Raw genomic sequence first — 23,507 nt, 5'->3', positions numbered from 1 at the left:
TGCAATGTTTCTAAGTGTCACAGCCCCATAGGATGAAGACCAAGGATCAAGACCCCATAGGATGAAGACCAAGGTTGCTATGAAGATGTGTTGAGATAATGTGTTGTCAGGGCCTGAAGTTGCTGCCCTAAAGTACTAGAAACTCTGGCTAAATAATAACATCCATGTGAAACAGATTTTCATCAGTGTGTCCATAGTATTGCTATTTTGGTTTTTAAAAATCACAATATGTCGGTCAAAACCAGAACCAAGGCGCAGACTACCCTCATTTTATGAGTCACTTCTGCTTCTCTAAAATCCTGTTGGGATTTCAATTTTGGACAAATATTTGCAAGACAGCACGCTGAAGAATAAATAAAAGGGATGCAGCCCAACACCGCTGTTACAGTAAACAGTCCATTATTGTCAGTAGGGACTGACAGTTACAGATCCGTCTCCCTTATGTAGGGCAACTGTTTCTCAAAGACTGATCCGTTTGACTCTTCTGAATTTTTTGATGATGTCCGCCATGATCCTTCAGCTGCGTGCTTAATACTGGACTTCCAACTGACCACTGGGGGAAAAGTAAATAAATATTTATTAATTGTTTTTCTTCTGCTAAATAGATAAATGTTTGTTTTGGCCTCAGTCTACTCAGAAAACATGAATATTCAGAAAACATTTCACTACCGGAACCTACAGATGATCAAAAGGAGGAGACTAGGTTTTGGTCTTGGTCTTGGCTTTCCAGCTTACTGTGAGCCAGGAGTTGATTACAGGCAATATTCTCTCTAATTTTTCTCGCTAATGAGCAGAGCAGTTCACATCCTGAGCAGAATATAACTGCTGTAATCTTCAAGTGGCCAATGGGCAGATTGCTGCTGAGCAGGGTTTCCTGTGTTAATGAGTGGCCACTCTGGTGTGCAGCTTAGAGGGAACCCTGACCAAGTAAGGGTGCCAATTGGCTGGGAGGAAAAACCATCTTGTACCTTTAATAAATACTTAATGTGTAGAAATGTGCAGTTGAAACTTTACATGGCATGGCGGTATATAACACCTCCTGGTAAATAACAACCTGGTAAGCTTCTATTAAAAGGGCAGGGTATTTTTCTCTAGATCAGTTGGCAACTCTACTTCTGGGGTGATGGTGACTAAGTTAGAAGAAGAAGAAGAACTGCAGATTTATTCCCCACCCTTCTCTCTGAATCAGAGACTCAGAGCAGCTTGCGATCTCCCATATCTTCTTCCCCCACAACAGACACCCTGTGAGGTAGGTGGGGCTGAGAGAGCTCTTAGAGCAGCTGCCCTTTCAAGGACAACTCCTGCAAGAGCTATGGCTAACCAAGGCCATTCCAGCAGGTGCAAGTGGAGGAGTGGGGAATCAAATCCTGTTCTCCCAGGTAAGAGACCACACACTTAACCACTACACCAAGCTGGCTAGTTTGCTGCAGCAAAAAACAAACAAGGCCCTTAAAGATTTTTATTTTAGTTTTGTGGACAAAAACTTTCCACAGATTACAGGCATTTGAAGTCATCCCATTTGGACACTGGTCTTGAATGATGTGAAATACTAATTTTCGTGGTAAAATGCTGCTTTTATAGGCGAACCAGATTTCAAGGGACTGGAATTAATCTCACAAAATTCAAAACCTGTGTAATTTCTCAGAAGTTTCGCATTAGATATGATGGTCTGGGCAGGGCTTTTTTTGAGCAGGAATGCACAGGAACGCAGTTCTTGCTGGCTTGGTGTCAGGGGTGTGGCCTAATATGCAAATGAGGTCTGCTGGGCTTTTTCTGCAAAAAAAACCCTGCATGAAACAGTGGTGACATCAGGGGGCGTGGCCCAATATGCAAATGAGTTCCTGCTGGGCTTTTTCTACCAAAAAAGCCCTGGGTCTGGGGAAGGTCCATTGACTAACAGATTATTTCTCAAGTAGACTGTAATGGGGGTCACTAAACTGGGGAAAGGGTCCCTCAATGGCTTTTTGGCCAATTTATAGCCACAACTTTAATTTAATTTAATTTGCAATTTATACCCTGCCCTATCTCACAAGCAGGCTCAGGGTGGCTTACAACATTAATTGTACAACTGCAGCTACCCGACACCCTCTTTTGTCTCATACTTGGTAAGATGTAGAAACATCCTGATGAGGAGTCAATTTGGTCAAGAAGCTGCTGGCTGGGGACTTGACTTGAGACAATCACAGTGTTTTAAATTTCACGTGTTTGTACTTGCACCTGAAAAATTCAAATTCTTACACACACACACGCTCACACTTATGTTACAGTTCTATTGACTTATTTACCATGTCTATTCTCTTGCACATGATTGTCTTCATTAGGCCTGGCTTTGTAGCTCTCCACCGTCACATCTGAAGAATCGTTTTCTGTGTGGATGACATTCAGAAAGAAAATAATGAGATACAGTAAATATGGCAGAATTCTTCACAAAGAGTACTCTTTGAACACAATCCTAGAGACACTTATCAGGGAAGAGAGCCTATTGATCATCTGTGTATACATGCTTTGTCAGTTACAGTGAAATCTTAAGAACTTTCCTGGGAATAAACTCTATAGAATAGACCTGATCAGGATTCTGAGTTAAATTGTTTAGGATTGCTCTCCAAAAGCAAGATGGGGGTTGGGGTTGGAGACTTAAGGTAGGATACAGAATCCAGGACTGGCTTGTGTTAAAGCTAAAGTGATGAACAGGACAATCCTAAACAGAATTACATCTTTCCAAGTTTGTTTAGGATTGCTCTGTTAAACACCTTACCTAGAACCCCAATCACCATGTTTCTTTTACTACTACAGCAAATGATATAACAACCATGACTAATTCACACTGTATAATAAAATTCAATTATTTGCTTCTAGCTATTGGAAAAGCATCCTTTCCCAACAGGATGCTCCCACAACAGCTAGAAGCAAAGGATTGAGTCCATAGGAATTTTTGGAGTGGAAGCACCTCATAAATATATTTTTGGTGACACCATGGAAGAGACAAGTAAGAGACAAATAAAAATAGAGACAAATAACTAGGGTTGCCAATCCCCAGGTGGGGGCAGGGGATCCCCTGGTTTGGAGGCCCTCCCCCCGCTTCAGGGTCGTCAGAAAGCAGGGGGAGGGGAGGGAAATGTCTGCTGGGAACTCTGTTATTCCCTATGGAGATTTATTGCCATAGAAAATCATGGAGAATTGATCTGTGGGTATCTGGGGGGAGCTGTTTTTTGGGGTAGAGGCACCAAATTTTCAGCATAGCATCTAGCGCCTCACCCCAAAATACCCACCAAGTTTCAAAAAGATTGGACCAGGGGGTCCAATTCTATGAGTCCCAAAAGAAGGCGCCCCTATCCTTCATTATTTCCTATGGAAGGAAGGAATTGAAAAGGTGTGCCATCCCTTTAAATGTGATAGCCAGAACTCCCTTTGGAGTTCAATTATGCTTGTCACAGCCTCGATCTTGGCTCCACCCCTAATGTCTCCTGGCTCCACCCCCAAAGTCCCCAGATATTTCTTGAATTGGACTTGGCAACCCTACAAATAACACGATTCAAGGTCCATAGGAATATTAGTTCTTTGAGTTTCACAGTCACCAAGAACAGTCCTTGACCTGAAGAAGAATTTTCCGAAACAAAATTAAATCTGGAAACTTCATCTTGGACACATAATAGGACTTTATTTTGGATTTTATGTGCTTTGTGTACTGTTGTCTATTCTGGAATTGTTTGGAGGTTGTTATGTCCTTGTTTGTATACTGTTGTGGAATAGTTGTTTATAAGCTTGTTATGAAATAAGACATAGAATATATGAAATTGTGTTATTATACAGTGCCAATTTTCCATGGCTGTTAAATCATTTGCTGTAGTTATACCTTGTGATTTCTTCATGTTGTTGATCTATTGCTTTTACTGCTACAACATGAAACACAAGAAAGCATACGTTCTAAATAAAACTTGGTTGGCCTTAAAGGTGCGACTTCACTCCTGCTTTGTTTTAGTGATGCTGTTAACTTTGCTCCTTTTAAGATATACTTTGTGCTGCTTATTCTTTTATTTTTTTTTACATATTGCTGTTTTTCAAGCTGCCTTCTAGATGATTTTTTCCCCTGGTTTTTAAATTATTTAAAATAGCTATTTTTATAAATGTTATGTTTTAACAGTTGTATTGTATCCCTTGAACAGATACAAGGAGATCAAATCAGTCAATCCTAAAGGAAATCAACCTTAACTTTTCCCTGGAAGCACAGACACTGAAGCTCAAATACTTTGGCCACCAAACGAGAAGGGAGCACTTAATGGAGAAGACCCTGATGCTGGGAAAGATTGAAGGTAAAAGAAGAAGGGGACAGTAAAGGATGAGATGATTAGGCAGTGTTATCAATTCAATGAACATGAATTTGAGTGAACTTAGGAGAATGGTGGAAGACAGAAAGGCCTGGCATGATGTGGTCCATGTGGTTACGAAGAGTCTGACACAACTGTGCAAATTAACAACAAAAGTTTTATAGACATAGTTTAAGAGGGTAGCCATCAGTGTTCCTTCTAAGCTGTGTTAGAGTGAGCTAGCTCACAGATTTTTAGCCTCCAGCTCACACATTTTTGTCTTAGCTCAGGAAGGATGACCCCAGAGCACACTAATTTATGCAGCCGCTCACAGCTTTAATGCCAGTAGCTTACAAAGTAGAATTTCTGCTCACAAGACTCTGCAGCTTAGAGGAAAAATAGCTGGCCATGTGGGTCTGCAATAGAAAAGCTAGATTCGAGTCTAGTAGCACCTTAGAGACCAACAACATTTTGGGGAGGGTTTTTTTGTATTTATATGTCCATGTGTTGTGTGTGTATGTGTTCACCTGGGTGTCATGACCTCTGATGACTGACCTCCACTTGGAGCCTGGAGGATAATCAGGGAGGTAGTTGAATAAAGTCTGCCTCTGCCTTCCAGCTCTGGTATTCCAAGGAGGTCTCCCATCCAAATACTTGTCAGAGTTGGCCCAGCTTAGCATCTGAGATCTGATGAGATCAGGCTTGCCTGAGCTATTCAGGTCAGGAACACTAACAAGATTTTGAGAGGTCTAAGCTTTTGAAAGTCAAAGCTCTGGCAAAGTGAGCATTGACTCTCAAAAGCTTATACCATGAAATCTTGTTGGTCTCTAAAATGCTATTGGCCTCAAATATAGCTTTTATAAACTGTCTTTTTGGGGCTGAAGTTTCTGGGATAGAAATGGTTAAAGGGCAGCTGAATTGGAAGGGTCAATAGCCAGAGGTTTCTGCCTCATGCTCCCTCATGTTTGGAGGCTGTGAGCAGATATCACAGCCTCTCATTCAAACATCATGATGGGCCAACTTATTTGAAATGCTAACATTTACCAGAAGATATTTTTACTGTGTCAGTTCACTGAACAAATTGTTGTTTGAATGTGGTGAATGCTGACATTTAACATTTAATTCCTAATTGTAGTTTCAGTTTCCTGCTACATGTCAAATACCAGCTCCTTCCACAGGAGGGTGCAATCAAACCTAATTCTTATCACATGAAACTGAGCTTGTACAAATAATCTTATGGAGAGTTTTACCTGTTGAAAAGTTATTTAAGGGCTGGATTTGAGCTGCATTCTCAGGAAGTGTTAAGTGAGGATCAAATGGCTTGCAGAAAACCAACTGCTTTGGAAATGTGTTCTATGAATGTATTGGTTTCACCATCTACAATGGCAGGGATAATTTCATAGAAAAATAGGTGGTGGAGCTCATCCAGGGATTGTTATGCAGCTGCACCTACTATTCAGTGGACAAGGTAGGTAGAAGGAGGGGGCTCATCAGAAAGGTTCAGGAGCTGTGCTCCTGTGAGCTCCTGCTGAATTCAAGGCCTGCACAATGGACACTATTACTGAATGATGCCATTTGCTCCATCATAGGATTATTGTAAGGATAAATTGGGAAAACTATGTATATTGCTCTGAGCAGCATAAAAATGTACTTTTTATTTTATAAAACTGATATCCTGCCTTTCTGCCATCCAAGAGCCACCAATACAATGACAAATGAAAACATACATAAGAAAACCATATTTTAAAGCCATTAAAACTAACAACACCCCCACTCATACTAGATGGCTAGAAAGATACAATTCTTCAGAGTGCCTTACCTCTCTTCCACTCTCTATGTGCTTTCCACAGTTTCACTGAGAGGAGTAGAACTGCGACAAATAGAATCGAAAGTAGCGTGGCCACAAGGATCGGTAATAACTTGTTGGGCTTATTCATGATTCCTTCACGGGTAAGGTTTGTTCCTGTTTTTCAAAAGTACTGTGTTTTAATGCCTTTGGAGTACTGTTTTCTAAGAACAAGATATTTATCGATTGTTGGAGAAATGTGATAAGTTCACAGCAGCGGTAAAAACAAAAGAACAAAATTTGAATCCAGTGGCACCTTTAAGACAAAGTTTTATTCTGGGTGTAAGCTTTCTTGTGCACACGAAATAGGGTTGCCAAGTCCAATTCAAGAAATATCTGGGAACTTTGGGGGTGGAGCCAAGATCAAGACTGTGACAAGCATAATTGAACTCCAAAGGGAGTTCTGGTCATCTTATTTAAAGGGATGGCACACCTTTTCAATTCCTTCCTTCCATAGGAAATAATGAAGGATTGGGGCACCTTCTTTTGGGGCTCATAGAATTGGACCCCCTGGTCCAATCTTTTTGAAACTTGGGGGGTATTTTGGGGAGAGGCACTAGATGTTGTGCTGAAAATTTGGTGCCTCTACCCCAAAAAACAGCCCCCCCCCTCAGAGCCCCAGATACCCACAGATCAATTCTTCATGATTTTCTATGGGAATAAATCTCCATAGGGAATAACAGAGTTCCCAGCAGACATTTCCCTCCCCTCCCCCCGCTTTCTGATGACCCTGAAGCGGGGGGAGGGCCTCCAAACCAGGGGATCCCCTGCTCGCACCTGGGGATTGGCAACCCTAACATGAAAGCTTATATCCAGAATAAAACTTGGTTGGTCTTAAAGGTGCCACTGGACTCAAACTTTGTTCTGTTGCTTCCGACCAGCATGGCTACCCAATTTGAAAATAAGAACTTGTGCATTCATTTCCATTTGGAGAAGAATTAAAAGGCCATTGCTGTGGCTTGAACTGGAACTGTTGTCCTATGAGATGAGAAAGATGAGGTGCGTTTAAGGGAATTTTCAGTATTGGTGCCAAACATTAGTTCCCAGGATATTTTGTGTTCAGGCCTCAACCAAGAGAAGTCTGTAGTGAATACCTAGGGTTGCCAACCTCCAGGTAGCATCCATATACAATACCAAAGGGAGACCTTTCGCTATTAGAATTGATCTTCAGATTATTAAGATCAGTTCCCCTGCAGAAAATGACTGGAGGCTGGAATCTATGGCATTATATACCAATGAGGTTCCTTCCGTTCCCAAACCCCCTCCTTTTCCAGGCCCCACCCCCAAAATCTCCAGATATTTCCTAAGCCAGAGCTGGCAACCCTATGTGTAACTTATGCACAGAAACTGCCAGCTGAATTCTGTGTTGCTTCCCTTTTCCTTTTTAAAAAATAAATAACTAAAAGCAGCCTCAGCAGGTTGAGTGGAGGAAAGGTGAGTGGAGAGATGCTACTTAACCCTATCCTCTCTGGTTGCTTCATCCTACCATCTGGGAAGCTGCATTTTTCACCATGGTTGGAAAGATATGAGGGGAATGCTACATTTATCCTCCTGTAGGTAGGAAAGTAGCTTGGGCAGGCTGTGTGATTTCTGAGTGGACAAATGATAGGAAGGGGAAGGGTTGAGCAGTTCCTCCCTTTGGTATTGTCCCATGTTTCCTTGCACCCTCTGAGGCTGTTTTTCTGCACACAAACCAGTCAAGGCATTAAGTCATGGAAGGCTTGCTGTGTCTAGTCTGACACTGTGTTTAGAATAAGTCAAGCTCAGGTCTTTATTTGTTGTTAAGGTTGGCAGCGATGAGTTCCCTGAATAAAATGGCAGCTTCAAAGGAAATACCTAGAGATTTGGGGGGTGGCACTTAGGGAGGGCAGGATTTGGAGAGCGGAAGGACCTCAGTACGGTATATGCCATAAAGTCCACCCTTTCAAGCTGCCATTTTATTCAGGGAACTCATCACTGTACTCTGGAGTTCAGTTGTAATCCTGGGAGAGCGCCAGACCCCACCTGAAGGTTGGCAACCCTCTTTGTTATGGATATGGTCTGATGTTTTAATATGCTCTTCAGGTATACTTGTGCTGTCATTTGGAATTCCCTTCCAAGGGAGCTGTGTCTGACAACCTTATTGCAGAATTTGGCAGACAACTAGAAACTTCTTGAACCAGAAAATTCTGTGGTTGTAATGAATTTAGCTGGATGGAGACTTTTGTTGCTTTGTTTGTTGATTTTTAGTGATGTTTTAATTGGCTTATGTATGGCAATTGCGGCAGGAGTTTTTTGGCTGAAAAGCAGGAAGGGGGCAGCTGCTCCAGCAGGAGAAGTATTTGTGGGATAATTCTGGGTTGTGGGTAGAGCAAAGAGTTGGAGAAGTAACACTCCACTAATGGTTCAATTAGTGGAGATTTTTCTTGGGATGCTGCCCTTTGTATTTCCTTGGGAGACCCTCCAAGTCTTTGCCAAAGGTCTTCTCTATAAGGAACCTATGGCAGGGCTGTACCGGAATACACATTTTTACATTTGGAAATAATTGTTCAGTTGTTCTAACTTACCTCTGGTCACATTGAAATTTAGAGTAGCAGAAGCTTCAGGGCTTGGAGATGGTGTTTGTGTACTCGAGTTTCTTTCTGTTACATTTAATACTTTGTCAGGTTCTGTTGAAAAGTGAAGGAGAAAAAGCTTATTTATTGCAATTCTCAGGGGAAATGAATCACTGACTGGCTTGAAGGAAGCTGCACATGTCAGACTATAAGCAGAAATTAATTTCATTTTTTGTGTGGAAATTATGGTTTAAATTGCTTTAGCGTACTGTTGGTGGCAGTAAAGTTCAGAGCTCCTGCTTTGCCAGTGGTGAGTGTTGCTTCTGTTCTGAAGCTTCCTTGCGTTATATTTAATACATTGCCTGATCCTGTTGAAATGAAAAAAGAGAAGTGTTATTCCCAGGAGGGATAGGAATGGCTGTGTAATCATTCATTTATTCTTTTTACACATCCTCCCCTTTTTCCCTTAGGCCCAGGGAAGCTGACTGCTATTTCACCAATATTTCAATGCAATCAATTCAGCAATCAGCACAATCCATTCAGCAGTTTCATCAGAACCAATCTCTGTCCCCAAGTGCTTGCATGCTACTTATTTTTATTTTCCGTTTATTCTTTGTGGTTTGCCTGTTGATGTGGCTATATTTTGTTGATTTCTTTTAGTTTGTAATTTATTTGCATTATTCTTTTAAAGTTTAAAATTATGTTGTTTGCCATCATGAATTACATTTTAATATGAAAAGTGCAGGAAAGAAATACTTTAAAGGAAAAAAAGGTTATGTTTAGAATGAGACAAAACTGAAACAATGTGCTGTTGGCACAGCCTAACATTTCCAAGAAAAAGCTCTTTCATAATATACCGTATACTTTCTTTTCCTTCTGTTCTGTTCTCTTGAACAATTACCAGACCACAGATACATGGCTAAAGAATAAATACTACAATAATTAACCCTTCAGAATCTGTTCCCTCCCTTACTCATTTTAAAGGCCCGCGTTAAATAAAGCAGCCTATAATTAAAGGAAGGATCCCAGTCCTTAACTGATGGAGAATCTACAACCAATAGGCATGGAGTTGAAGATTCACCTGTACAATGGCTTATTTTCCCCTAAATATATATATAGTTTCATGTTAAAGTTACTTTATAAACTGTATGCATCGTATCACAATCACCCTAAACACTGACCTCATCAACTTTTCATTTTACATTTGGAAATTATTGGTACTTTTGACATACCAGTGGTGCAATTTGGATTCTGGGTCACAGTTTCATTGCTTGCAGATGTTGCGTGAGCCCCAAAGTTTCCTTCTGTTATATTAAATACGTTGTCCGATTCTGCTGCAATGAAAAGGGATTATTCCTTTCATGTTCCCTTAGGAATGTATGTTGTAGTACTGATATTGTGCAGTGAATAGCTTGAATGAAGTTGCATGGGTCAATATAATGGCAGGAATTAATTCCATTTTACATTTGGAAATTATTGTTAATTACATGACATACCGCTGATGGGGATAGATTTTGGAGTGTCCGCTTCGCTGCTCGGGGATGGCCTTTGCGTCCTGAAGTTTCCTTCTGTTACATTTAATATGTTGTCTGATAATGTCAGAATGAAAAGAGAAATGTTATTCCTTTCATGTCCCTGTAGAAATGTATATTACAGAACTGATATTACAGTGAATGGCTTGAAATAAGCTGTATTTATCAAAGTAGCAGCAGAAATTAATTTCAGCGGAAGTAGGCTGATTAATATTGGCTGAGAGCACTAGAAAGCGTTATTTTTTTTTTCCATTTAAGAATAGAAATTGCTGTATGTTCAGAAATATCATACATCCAATCCCACCCATCCCTGGACTATACAGAGGGGTCCACAATTGCAGTTGGTGTGTGTGTAAAGTGCCATCAAGTTGCAGGCAGCTGACTTTTGGTGACTGTATAGGGTTTTCAAGGCAAGAGACTTTCAGAGGTGGTTTGCCATTGCCTGCCTCTGCATAGTGACCCTGGACTTCCTCGGTAGTCTCCCATCCAGCTGCTAACCAGGGGTGACCCTGCTTAGCTTCTGAGATTTGACAAGCTCGGGCTAGCCCTGAGCATCTAGGTCAGACTCTGGGCTGGGTAGACAACTATTCTCTACTGGTTCATTGTAAAGCCTAAGTCCACCACAATAATTCTGAGGCTGACCATGCAGTCCTATGTTGATTTGTTCTACTGTACCCCCACTGAAAAAAATAAGCCATTGGAATAATTCTGTATTGGTTTGTACTGTAATTGGACTTTATTCTGTGTTCCTAAAGGAGCACAATTCTTTAAACTTCCTTTTTTTAAAAATAAACTAACAGGAGTTTGGACTCATTAATATATATGTGTTTATCTGACCCATGGGGACTTTACTCATTCTTTCTTTACTCTTACCCGAAGGGTTGTTGATTGATCAGAGTAAATGAGAGAATTTCCTTTGCTGGAAATTGTTGGTGGCACTTCACTTTTTGTATCTTACCTGTGTAATGCCAAGGATTCTTCAAGGTTGTCGTACCAAATTCAGATGTAGTTGGAATGATGTCTGTAGCAAACGCTGGAAAATTGAAACACACACACACAATTAACAAAACTTTCTAGTTCTTTCCCCTAAGATCATATTCTATTTGGCCATCCACTTTGTGTGAAGTGGCACAAGACACAGAACAAGGTCTCACCTGCCAGTCTTAATAAATGAGAACAGCAGCTGGAAAAAACTGTGGGGAGGCTTTCATGAATCACCTTGATTTCTGCACTATGTGTTTTCTGCTTGGCTGACATCCATTCCACTATCCATCTGCTTTAATGCATGTTTATAGAGAAGACAGGCTTTCCTGTTCCTCAATGTTATGCTGTAAAAATGTTGCAAAGCTATAGCTGCTACACTTACGGATATGGCGGAGATCGACAGCTGCAGTTAAATTTCCATTTCCCAGAGCTTTGTGGCGAACAACACAAGTCATAGCAGACTTCTGGCTGAAGGTATGGACTCTCAGGGTGCTGGTTGTGTTGCACTTCTTTCCATTGCCTTCACACTGGTGTTGAGTGTCACCTAAAATATATTTGGGGAGGCAGCAGGAGGGGAAGGAACAGTCTCTTGTGAAGTGCTTTCACACATGCTGAATAGTGCACTTTCAGTCCACTTTCAGTGTCCTTTAGCAATTGTTTGCAAGTGTATTTGCAAGTAAAATTGCAATGAAACTGGATTGAAAAGTTCATTGTCTTTAAAACTTTGCCTCTTTATCAACAAATGCATTTATTTATTTATTTTTATTTATCTATGACTTGTATCCCGCCCTTCCCACAAGTGGCTCAGGGCGGCTTCCAGCAATTGATCAACATAAAAATTAAACAATATTTAAATATATAAACCATTAAACATTTAAAACCTTAAAAACCAGTAAATGTTCCAAATACATATAAAACATTATTATACATATAAAACATTATTATAAGGCCTGTAACCAAAGGTCTGTGACTCTGCTTTCTGCCAATTCTTTTTTGTTTTATTCCTCTGCGCCCCTTTCACACTCCTGCCCACTTCAACCTTTCTCCCAGAACACTTCTATGTTTGTTATCTTAGGCCCCGCTTCTTATATTCCTTCTATCTAAGGATTTTTGCCAGCGTTATGCTGTCTAGTCATACCTAGAACTGTTACAATTGCTGAGCCCTGTGACAAACCAATCACGGCCATAGGTCCTTCTGACTGCATAGCTTATGCTAGAGGCAGACTGTTGAACCAGTTGCTGCTGCAGACTTCATTACTGCCATCACCAAAACCCCCATGGGTAATCAGGTGGATCTTTGAGGTCTGTCTAGGGTTGCCGGATCCCCCATGGCTACTGACAGGGGATGGAGGAAGGGGAGGGTTGCCAGATCCAGGTTAGGAAATTCCTGGAGATTTGAGAATGGAGGACAGAGACGTCAGTGAAGTAAAATGACAGAGTCCACCCTCCAGGGAAACTGATCTCTATAGTCTGGAGATGAGTTATAATTCTGGGGGATCTTCATGTCCCTCCTGGAGGCTGGCATCGAGAGCCCGATGGTCACACTGAAATGAAAAGCTCAGTGCTGTGATTAGAGAATGTAGAACAGGGTTCCTAAATAATTAAGCTGTCAAATTGAAGAAAGAATTGAAACATCATCAAAATCTAGAGAGACGTCTTTTCAAGAAAGCGGCTGCTTTGAAGCTACACTCCTCAGGAGCACCCACCTTGTGAATTTCAGTTGGACTATTTCCAAGTGTGGACTTATCTTTTCATCTGAAGATGGGTTTTTTTGGCCTCTTGGGGTTTTCTGTTACTTTAAAAGGCCCTAGCACCGCCAGCCTCTATCATTACTGTATTGTCTGTTATGTGTTGTACACAACCCTTATAATATATTTTTGCAAACTGAAAGACGGTGTAATACTTGGTGGCTTTGATCAGTTGACTAATTGCACCAATTGCCCTTCAAGCAGCACATTTTCTCCAGGGGAGCTGATCTCAGCCATCTGGAGATCAGTTGCAGAAGCAGGAGCTCTCCAGGGCCCACCTGGAGACTGGCAACCCTAAGTCCAGAGGGTCCATAAAATCAGAAATAAAAAATGCAGTTCAGGGTGGATGTATTAAGCTCAGTTTGTCTTATATTTGGTTTCATGTGAAGTTCTTTAGCTATACAAATATCGGGCTAAAAGCAGAGGTTATGAAACCAGCATTTATCAAGGCAAACCGGATAAAGTGATAATCAGCAAACCAAATCCTGGCTTAAAAAAACAACCATAGCTGAACTATGGTTTTATGTTATGTCTGAATTGAGTCATAATTGAATTTTTGCAGGATTTGCCTTGCCCATCAGCTGGGTTGCCAGGTCTCCCCAGGCCACCAGTTGGGATGAGAGAGTAGGATTGCTAGATCCAGGTTGGGAAGCTCCTAGATATTTGGGGATGGAGCCTGGGGAGGTCAGGGGCCTCAGTGGAATACAGTGCCATAGAATTCACCCTCCAAAGCACCCTCCATCAGTAGTCTGGGGATCAACTGTAATTTCAGGGGATCCCCAGGTCCCACCTGGAGACTTGCACCCCTACATGGCAGTGCTGATGTAAGAGAAATTATAAACAAGTAATGGCCCCTGCATCAAGAGAGGGAGAAATCTAAAGCATACCAAAGAGTTCTATCCCATTGTCCAGCAGCCATGTTATCTGAGGAGGGGGCTTGCTCCCCCAAGTGGAGCACCTTAGGATAATCTTTTCTTCTCCACTGTGGACTCTAATTGTCAGTTCTTCCAGCAGAGGTTTGGAGGGAGCAGCTGTAATGAGGAAACAAATGACTTGATTAGGAAACTTGAGTTCTTCCCACTTCAGTTTCATCACAGCATGGGGTGAAGAGCTAGTCATGGGTTGTTATATGTCCACATACAAAAGTCTTTCCCATGGAAAAGATGTGGCTCACTTATGCCCACGATCCCTCCAGCACAAAAAGAGTTGACTGCAATGGATTTAGAAGGGTGTAATGGTTTAGGATTTCACTGTTAATTCTTTCTCCCTACTGGTCACCCAAAAACTAGGAACATTTGGGGGAGTGGATTTTTTGTGTGTGTGTTTTCAATGTGCGTGTGTGTGAATGTGTGTGTGCGCACCTGGAAGATATCGTGACCTCTGGTGACTGACCCCTACTGGGAACACAGAGGATATCTTAGAGGTGGCTGAATAAAGCCTGTCCCTGAGTTTCTGACTGCTGGTATTCCAAGGAGGTCTCCCATCCAAGTACTTGCCAGAGGACTCTGCTTAGCTTCCAAGATCTGATGAGATCAGGCTTGCCTGGGCTATATGTGTATATATTCTGAATGTTTCCAATAGGCTATGCAGTTGGGCCATCAGTAGGAATCAGATATATGAGCAAACAGAACTTGATTAGCCTACCCCGCTCTGCTTGCTGTCATATATTCAAAGCCAGGAGTTTAGGAACTCACCTAAAACAGTGACATTCACTTGCTTGGTTGTGACTGCAGCACCATAGTGGTAACATGTGTATAGTCCTTCATCATCTGTTGTGATGTTGGAGATGCGAATTGACAAGCGACCCTTTGAAGAATTAATAAGCTTATACCTCTTGTCCTTTAAAGCTGGGGAAAGAGCATTGTAAAAATGGAAAAGACATTAAAAGCTAATTCTTCAAAGCTTTATACAAGAGTGTTCCCCATCACTAGGGGGTGAGACTAGAAATGGGCTGCATTGCAGGGATGGAAAGAGCAGCTGTGACTGTCAAGGTTCAATGTCTGGAGTCTGGACACAGTGGACAAGATGGGGTCCAACAGGGCAAGGAAAGCAAGGTTGCCATTAGAAGCTGGCAGCATCAGGCCCTTGTTTTGTACATCTTGAAGTGCCCATGAACTGAAGATGATGCTGCCATCTTGGGATGTTTTTCAAAATCCTCTGAGGAAGTGCTGGATTCAGAAAAGCTTTCTTTGTGTGTGTATCCTGCTTCCTTGGTCATGTCTCTCTCCCCCCGCACCTATTAAGTTGATCCACCTACACCAAGTTACCCTGCACAGAGCTTTTTTGTAGAAAAAAGTTGTTTTGCAGAAAAATCTGAAACTTTAATTTAAAAAAGGAAAGTAAAGAGTGCTTTGCTCCTGCTGGATAGAGTAGTGGTCTTTTACCTAGTGGAAGCAGTGATGAACACCCTGGAAGGAATTTCTGCATTCACACTTTGCAACCACAGCAATGGGGGTTCTATCGCATTGACTTCCTGCTCTGTGCTGGAACCAAATGGCAGTGGTGTGGATGACTCAGATAACTGCAGAGCAAGAAAGCCCACCTCTTGTCCTCAGTACAATGGAAATTACTGGCACTTACCTTTTTGGTGGTTGAAAAAAATCACAGACCAGTGATGGTTGGACCACTGCAGATTAGATGTGTTGTCTCCAGCCACCACACAATGCAAGTCCAGGTCCTGACCCTCTACCACTGTTAGGCTTTCGATGGGAACTTCTGTCAAAGAAAGTGGATTTGTGAAGTGTCTCTCTGGGACACCTGACAGAGTCCCAGAGGGACATACAAAGCTACTTATCACTGAATCAGACCACTGGCCCATCGGGGTCAGTACTGCCTACTCACATCAGCAGTGGCTGTCCAAGATCTCAGACAGAGGTCCTTCACATCAATTACTTCCTGATCTTTTGAAAAACTTGAAATGCCAAAGATTAAACCTGGGAGCTTCTGCAAACAGATACTGTACCACTGAGCCACAGCCCCTCTTCAAAGCGACTCTTGAATGCAGCATATCAATCAGCTACCTTGAGTTTCATGAAACATGTCAGTCACCTGCTGTGTATCAATATGTCTAAGTCAATTGTGGCCCTATCTGTGGATACTTAAATGTGCAGATTGGGGCCATATTGACAGATGGGAGATATTTCTCCAAACTTAGGAAACCTCCCCGGGTTTACAGAAAAATATTGAACTCTTGAATGCAGAGTTGAATACAGAGTTGAGAATGAACCTCCCCGGGTTTACAGAAAAATATGAAACCTTAATTTAAAAAACCATCCTAAAACACCTCGCTGCTGCAGTATGGGAGGGGAAGAGGACTGGCAAACTCCTCCTCCCTGCCCTCTGGAAAGCAGCAGTACTGGAGGCAGACAGGTAAGTGAAAAGGAGCCTCCTCCTCCTCCACCTGCCTGCCTCGAGCATTGCTATCTCAGCTGCCCTCCCAAATGTTCCACTTGGCTGCTGAGTGCCAAGACTGAGGCGAATGGCACTGGAAGTGGGTATGTTGCTGAGGCTTCTTTCCCCACACCTGTCCTCCTCCATGCACATCACCTCAGCTCCCCCCCCCACCAAACTCTTCATGCAGCTGAGTGCAGAGACTCTGGTGATAGTGCTGAAAGCAGCTGAAAATAAAACACAACACATTCTGCTATATTTGGTTGCGAGCAGCTGAAGATAAAACACAACACATTCCGCTATATTTGGTTGCAGGTCCCTCAGGGCCAGCCCTGCCACTAGGGAAACTAGGCAATTGCCTAGGGTGCTGGCCTTCTGGGAGTGCCAAATTGGGTGCCCCCATGTTACTCGGTGATGTTATCAGTGTGCGGAGGCGGGGAGACAGAAGTTAGCCTTGCCTAGGGTGGCAGACAGTCTAGGGCCAGCCCTGGGGTTCCTGTTTGTAGTTTAAAAATTCCATTCAGCTGAGGGTCAAACTCTGCGGCTGGATCTCTTGTTTCCTTAAACATTTGAAGGCATCTGTGCAGAGATGGGCATATGGAATGTTCCCAATCTAAATCTTTCCTTCTGGCTACTGCTTGGATACACAACTACAAGGCATTCAGCTTTAGAAGAAGAAGATGATGATATTGGATTTATATCCCGCCCTCCACTCTGAAGAGTCTCAGAGTGGCTCACAATCTCCTTTACCTTCCTCCCCCACAACAGACACCCTATGAGGTGGGTGGGGCTGGAGAGGGCTCTCATAGCAGCTGCCCTTTCAAGGACAACCTCTGCCAGGGCTATGGCTGACCCAAGGCCATTCCAGCAGTTGCAAGTGGAGGAGTGGGGAATCAAACCTGGTTCTCCCAGATAAGAGTCCGCACACTTAACCACTACACCAAACTGGCTCTCCGGATAGGATCAGCTTGTGCTGCCTGATGAGGAAACCAGTGTTCCCTCTAAGCTGAGTTAGTGTGAGCTAGGTCACAGTTTTCTAGCCTTTTGCTCACACATTTTTTGTCTTAGCTCAGGAAAAATGGTCCCAGAGCAAAGTAATTTATGCAGTAGCTCACAATTTTATTGCCAGTAGCTCACAGCTTTATTCCAGTAGCTCACAAAGTAGTTTTGCTCACAAGACTCCACAGCTTAGAGTGAACACTGGAGGGAACACTAAAGATTCAAGACCTGCTTTATTGGTATTGATATATGCGGCACTAATGTAACCCGATGATTTGTTTTATTTGGGTCAGTTGAGATCCAGAAAATTTATTTATTTACTTTAAATTTATATCCCACCCTCTCTGTGGACGGACTCAGGGCTGCTAACAACAACCAGAAATGATTACATATTAAAATCACTAAAACAATGCAGAGTTAGAAACCATAAATACATCATTTTGGTGCTATTCACAACTTCTTATGGCAGTTCACAGCTTCTTCAGTGGGCCAGTTTAATGTCTATTAATTTCTTAAGTTGTCTGTCTGTAGTCCTTGAGACATTATCTAATTACTCAGTTAGCATTCGCTCAGTTATTAGGGTGGCAGCACTCTCCCACTCAGATGTCATAGGCTAATCAAAACAATTCTGTTTTACAGGCCCTGCAGAATTGGGAAAGATTCCGCAGGGCCTGTATGGCCTCTGGGAGGGTGTTCTACAGCATCGGTGATGCCACCGAGAAGGCTCTGGCCTTTAGTCTGGCCTCCCTTGGTCTGGGGATGGAGAGAGGATTTTGCCCTCCCAAATGCAGTGCTCTCTGGGGAACATGTGGGGAAAGGTGGCCCCATTGATAGGCAGGCCCCCAGCCACATAGAGCTTTATAGGTCAGTACCAGCACCTTGAAGTGAATTTGGAAAAAAGTGCAGCCCTCCAGAAATTTACACTGCAAGCTGCAAGCCAAGCCATAGTCATAGTTGTGGCTTGTTCAGTCAGACATCACGCCAAACTATGCCTTGAGAATCTATTTCAGAGCATGGCTTTATCTTTCTGGTTTGGGTGAACCAGGGTTTCCCAGTACAGACATCATGCCAAACTGTAGCTAAGCTTCCTCATCATGTCCAAACTAAGCCTGTCTCCTAGTGTAACCTCCTGTTGTAAATGATAACATGGGATAGCCTATGTTGGCTGCCTTCAGAGATACAGTACGTGATTAAATAAAGAGGTAAGGCAGTGTTCAGGCTGAGCTTGCCCCGTCAGTGGCTGGGAGAAATGTGTTCGTGGTTTTCCATGGGACCTCTCGCAGCTTCGTGGTTTCCTGCTGCTCATATGTGTAGAGGCCGAGGCACGTCAGTTAATAAGCTTTGAACTTGGAGAGAAAGGAAACACATGGGGGTACAAACACATGCAGCAACCCCAGAACCATTTTATGTGTGATGCTTCTGCGTGAGGCAATAGGAAAGCAGTAACCCTGTTAATCAGTACTTACTTAATGCTGCCCCTAATACTGGCCCCTCCCACACATAGCCCACTGATCTGCGTAGAAAGAAACAGCATAGTCTTTTTCCAGGTGGCCCCCATCAATGCTGAGAGCCCCTTTGCACCTTGTGTCTTTCCTACATGTAAGCAATTTTCCCACCAATCAAAGAAGCTCGCCTAGTGGGCACATGAGAGAGGGCTTTTTGGGTGGCAGCCACTTGATTATGGAACAGACCTCCCTGGAGAGGCCGGCCGCCTCACTTTCAGTCTTTAGGAGGCAGTTGAAAATAGTTTTATATAGGACTGTGTTTGACTAATCTAATTTATTTATCAACAGCCCTAATTTTGTTTTTTTTTTTTCAAACATGACCTGGATGGCATAGGCTAGCCTGATCTCATCAGATCTTGGAAGCTGGTCAGTATTTAGATGGGAGGCCACCGTGGAAGTCCAGGGTTGCTATGCAGAGACAGGCAATGGCAAACCACCTCTGAACTGCCCTTCAAGTCCCTTGGGGGGTTGTCATAAATTGGTCTTGAACTGATAGCACTTTCCACCACAGAGATTTTAAATTGTGGTCTTCTCTGATGGTTGTTTTAATTACATTGTCAGCTGCCTTGAGTTCTGCAAGGTAGAAAGGCAACTAATAAAAGCTTTGAATAAACACATTAAAAATAATGGTAGCAATTCAGAGGCAGCATTTGCCTTTGCTGAAATATTCAGAGAGAAGGGCTATGATACAGGTGGTGGGCAATGCCTTAGCCCGCTCTCTTTCAATGACATGCATGCTGCTGTAGGCGCCTCATGGCAAAACCAAGGTTTTCAGACTCAAGGACATGACTCAAGCACTGGGCAACATGCTAGCACTGAACTGCAGTGTAGCCGCTTTGTCCTCTGAGCAGGTGGTGGTCTGCTGGAAAATCATGGTTCTCAGCTGGACCCTATCCTGATTTTTCTGCTGCTCCTTACCAAACTGTGGGCTCAAATTACTACAACATATCTGGCAAGCATCGGGAGATTTGATGTCACCATAGAGGAATTTGGGGTGTAGTGTAAAGGCTAGAGTTGACAGACTAGGATCTGAGTGACCCAGGTTCAATTCCCTGCTCCCTCATGGAAGCTTGCTGGGTGTCACATACTCTCAGACTAACCTACCTCATGGGGTTGTTGTGAGGAAAATGGAGGCAAAGAGAGTGCTTTGGGTCCTCATTGGGGAGAAATGAGAAGGAGAAGGAGACTAGATGTTGCCATATTAGTGTTTGGTGTGATAGACCCTTAACCAGATTCTTCAGCTAGCGGTGGTTGTGGTAATCTTGCCCCACCCAAGTTGCTGTGGTTCAGTGGGAGAGCATCGGCTTCACATGCAGAAAGTCCCAGGTTCAATCCCTGGAATCTCCAGTTAAAAGGGATCAGGTACAAGGAGATACGAAAGACCTCTACCTGAGACCTTGGAGAGCTGCTGCCAGTCTGAGTAGCAGGGCTTTCTTTGTAGAAAAGCCTAGCAGGAACTTATTTTCATATTAGGCCACACCCCCTGATGTTACCATTGTTTCACACAGGGTTTTTTTGTAAAGAAAAACCAGCAGCAACTCATTTGCATATTAGGCAACACCCTCTGGCACCAAGCCAGCTAAACCTGCTGAGTAGACAATACTGACTCTGATGGACCAAGGGTCTGATTCGGTATAAGGCAGCTTCATGCTTGGGGAAGGGAGCAATGATGTCATGTCAGGGGAGGAGAGGGCCTGTGGCTCCCAGCATGTGGTACCGAAGTAGCTTTACAGCTCCAGGTTCAGCAGCTCAGGCTGAAGAAGTCTGAACTTTGTTTTTTGGAGCAAGCCCATGCAATATCATTGCCAATAAAAAGGTTGCAACAAAGGGGAATTTCAGCACCACTGGTGCCTGTTAAATTAAAAAAAAATCCCTACTTCAGAGCTTTCAGATTTCATGCTAAGGGGTCTCAGTGGGTGCCTGTCAAATGGCAGATGAACTTCTCTACGAAAGAAAGAATTCTGTCCACTAATTTCCCTTCCTGTGCCTATCAGAGCAGAGCTTGCACCCAAATCCCAGAATTCTCTGCCTTACAGATGGTTCCTTGGCAAACAAACTAGCATCAAAAAAGTTCCCTGAAACTCTGCAAAGGACTGAAGCAAAACCCATCTATTTGTACTTACCTTGTAGGAATAGCAAAGCCAATATACAGAAGAGTACAGAAGAAAGGGGCATGTTGAGGAGTCTACTTCTGTGCTCCGGAGAGAAGACTTCCTCTTCGCTGCTGAAGTCTGGGGCCTGCGGTTGTCTGTCTCTTCCTTTTTAACAGGGCAGGGTAGAGGAGTTCATGTCCCATGACTTCATCAGCAACTGCACCTGCCCCCTCTTCTTTGGCTGCTCTCACCTACCTTCACACCTCTGCGCTGGGACACTTTCCTCTGAGACTCCTCTCAAGAAAGATGTGACCACTTTGTCGTTTCTAAAATTAACTTCTTGTGTGCCAGACCTGAGCTGCCTGATGTCAGCAAACAAAACATGAAAGGTCAGTGTGCACTTTCCCATCTCTTTCAAATGTGGGAGGTCTCTTGAGAGCAATGCTGTTGTCTGGGGTATGCTGCAAACAGTTAGTAGAAATAACGAATGCCCATATGTGCTCCTGCTTCGCTCTGGGTGGCAAGTTCTGCATCAGTCCAACAGTTTGGTGTAGTGGTTAAGTGCGTGGACTCTTATCTGGGAGAACCAGGTTTGATTCCCCACTCCTTCACTTGCAGCTGCTGGAATGGCCTTGGGTCAGCTATAGCTCTGGCAGAGGTTGTCCTTGAAAGGGCAACTGCTGTGAGAGCCCTCTCCAGCCCCACCCACCTCACAGGGTGTCGGTTGTGGGGGAGGAAGATAAAGGAGATTGTAAGCCGTTCTGAGTCTCTGATTCAGAGAGAAGGGCAGGGGATAAATCTACGTTCTTCTTCATCTTCTTTGTCTTCATTTTCTTCTTTTTTTCTTCCGTTTATGGGAAACAGAGAGGTACCAATACAGGTACCTGTACATTTGCTCCAGTGGGGCCATTTCAGGATTGGGGAACAGTGCATGCAGAAAAGGCTTAACTCCCCTTTATCCTCACATTACAATTCTGATGTGAATGGACCCCCAAACACTTACATTTTAAAAGGCCATTTGGATCATGGGAGTTCTCAGGAGCTTATGTGGAAAGGTGTTTCACCTGCTTGCGTTCCTCTATGTTGTGTGGCTGCCAGGAGGGTTGTGTAAGGGAACAGTACAATCTGGTCCACAGGCCTGGCCAGCAGTCCACGTCCACTCATCCCGAACCCTAGGACAGAATCCTCTGCATCAAGCCTGATAGGATTACCACAAGCTATTAACAGGACCAATTTCTTGTAACCAAAGAATTAGGAATGGATTCCAGTGGGAAGAAGCTAGCTCTTTCAGCTTTCTTTTGGAGCTATTGCAAATTTTACTCATAAAAAACTTGTGCTCCAAAATCACAAGCATTCACTATAATGCTCTTAGAATGTTAGAAATTTGATTTCCAGTCAAATGCTTCCCATGCTAATAAGACAAAGCCATGATGTGGGTATTTTTAGTGTGCTTTTAAGTAACAGCTGGCAAAAAAAAAAAGCTTTCCCATTCTAATAAATGCCATGATTGAAAACTGAATTGCAATACATGAGTGTTTGAAATTCTACAGAATGTTGAACGTAGTGGAAATTATTAGCTACGAAGGTCATGCCAGCATGTTTTTAGAAGTCTGATTATCATTGAATTGACAATCTTAGCTTGGTAATTCTAATGAAAAAGATGGGGGAAGCACTTGATTTGTAATGAGGACATATGAAGTTACACCAGAGGCAAGTTGTAGTTCATGAATAAATCAAACTTCCAATGCAAGCAACAGCATTGCAGACAAAATGTTTGTTGTGTTATTCAGATGTGAGTGGGGTTCACATTGTGTGGATATAGGGTGCCACCCACCTTTCCTTGCTTCGAGTCCTCAATCCAGTGGGTTGGATCCTGTGGAAGCCTTGGCCAGAAGGGGTGCGGTCCATAGCATCTAGAAGGGAGTTGTAGTTTCCAGACTAATCTGTGCCTTCCCTTGATGCATGGTACCACTTCTGTTTCACAAAGTTCATCTACAATCAGCAGATTCAAGCAGTACATCTTTTCCTAGATCATCCCCCAGTTTACATGTGAGGGAACTGCATGATCTAATGTTCCTGGGTTTGCTTTTGTTTTTATGGGGAGGAAACTAAGCTGAACCCTGCAAATAGAAATCCAGCATTTTTATATGTTAAAAAGGGACCATTAACATATGCTATTTCCCCTCCCTTTAGAGAGCCAGTTTGGTGTAGTGGTTAAGTGCGTGGACTCTTATCTGGGAGAACCGGGTTTGATTCCCCACTCCTCCACTTGCAGCAACTGGAATGGCCTTGGGTCAGCCATAGCTTTTGCAGGAGTTGTCCTTGAAAGGGCAGCTGCTGTGAGAGTCCTCTCAGCCCCACCCACCTCACTGGGTGTCTGTTGTGGGGGAAGAAGGTAAAGAAGATTGTGACCACTTTGAGATTCAGAGTATAGGGTGGGATATAAATCCAGTATCTTCCTCTTCTGCGCAGCCTGAGAATAAATTCTAGAGGATTTTATGTCCTAAACAGTCACACCTTTCTAATGCTATTGGAGTCCATGGGTTTAAAAGGACATAAGAACATAAGAGAA

General features: G+C 43.1%; 1 protein-coding gene and 1 long non-coding RNA gene across 2 annotated transcripts; both read right to left on the bottom strand.

Annotated features, from left to right (window-relative positions):
* Positions 1 to 182: 182 nt before the first annotated feature.
* On the bottom strand, positions 183 to 22,099 carry CRTAM (cytotoxic and regulatory T cell molecule). The gene is made up of 11 exons (XM_060251679.1): positions 22,000 to 22,099; positions 20,966 to 21,100; positions 14,643 to 14,795; positions 13,836 to 13,979; positions 11,583 to 11,744; positions 11,175 to 11,249; positions 10,181 to 10,273; positions 8,697 to 8,798; positions 6,124 to 6,267; positions 2,286 to 2,366; positions 183 to 553 (listed from the first exon to the last, which is right to left on the bottom strand). The coding sequence occupies exons 1-11, from the start codon at positions 22,097 to 22,099 to the stop codon at positions 423 to 425; spliced, it is 1,320 nt and encodes a 439-aa protein (XP_060107662.1). The 3' UTR covers positions 183 to 422.
* On the bottom strand, positions 8,765 to 10,019 carry LOC132580575 (uncharacterized). Its single transcript, XR_009556058.1, has 3 exons — positions 9,917 to 10,019; positions 8,954 to 9,052; positions 8,765 to 8,798 (listed from the first exon to the last, which is right to left on the bottom strand). It is a non-coding gene; the product is annotated as an uncharacterized LOC132580575 (long non-coding RNA).
* Positions 22,100 to 23,507: the final 1,408 nt, after the last annotated feature.

The sequence above is a fragment of the Heteronotia binoei genome, chromosome 12, assembly GCF_032191835.1.
Source record: "Heteronotia binoei isolate CCM8104 ecotype False Entrance Well chromosome 12, APGP_CSIRO_Hbin_v1, whole genome shotgun sequence".
Taxonomy (NCBI): Eukaryota; Metazoa; Chordata; class Lepidosauria; order Squamata; family Gekkonidae; genus Heteronotia; species Heteronotia binoei.
The sequence above is the reverse complement of the archived record's forward strand: the minus strand, read 5'-3'. Positions and strand labels throughout refer to the sequence as shown.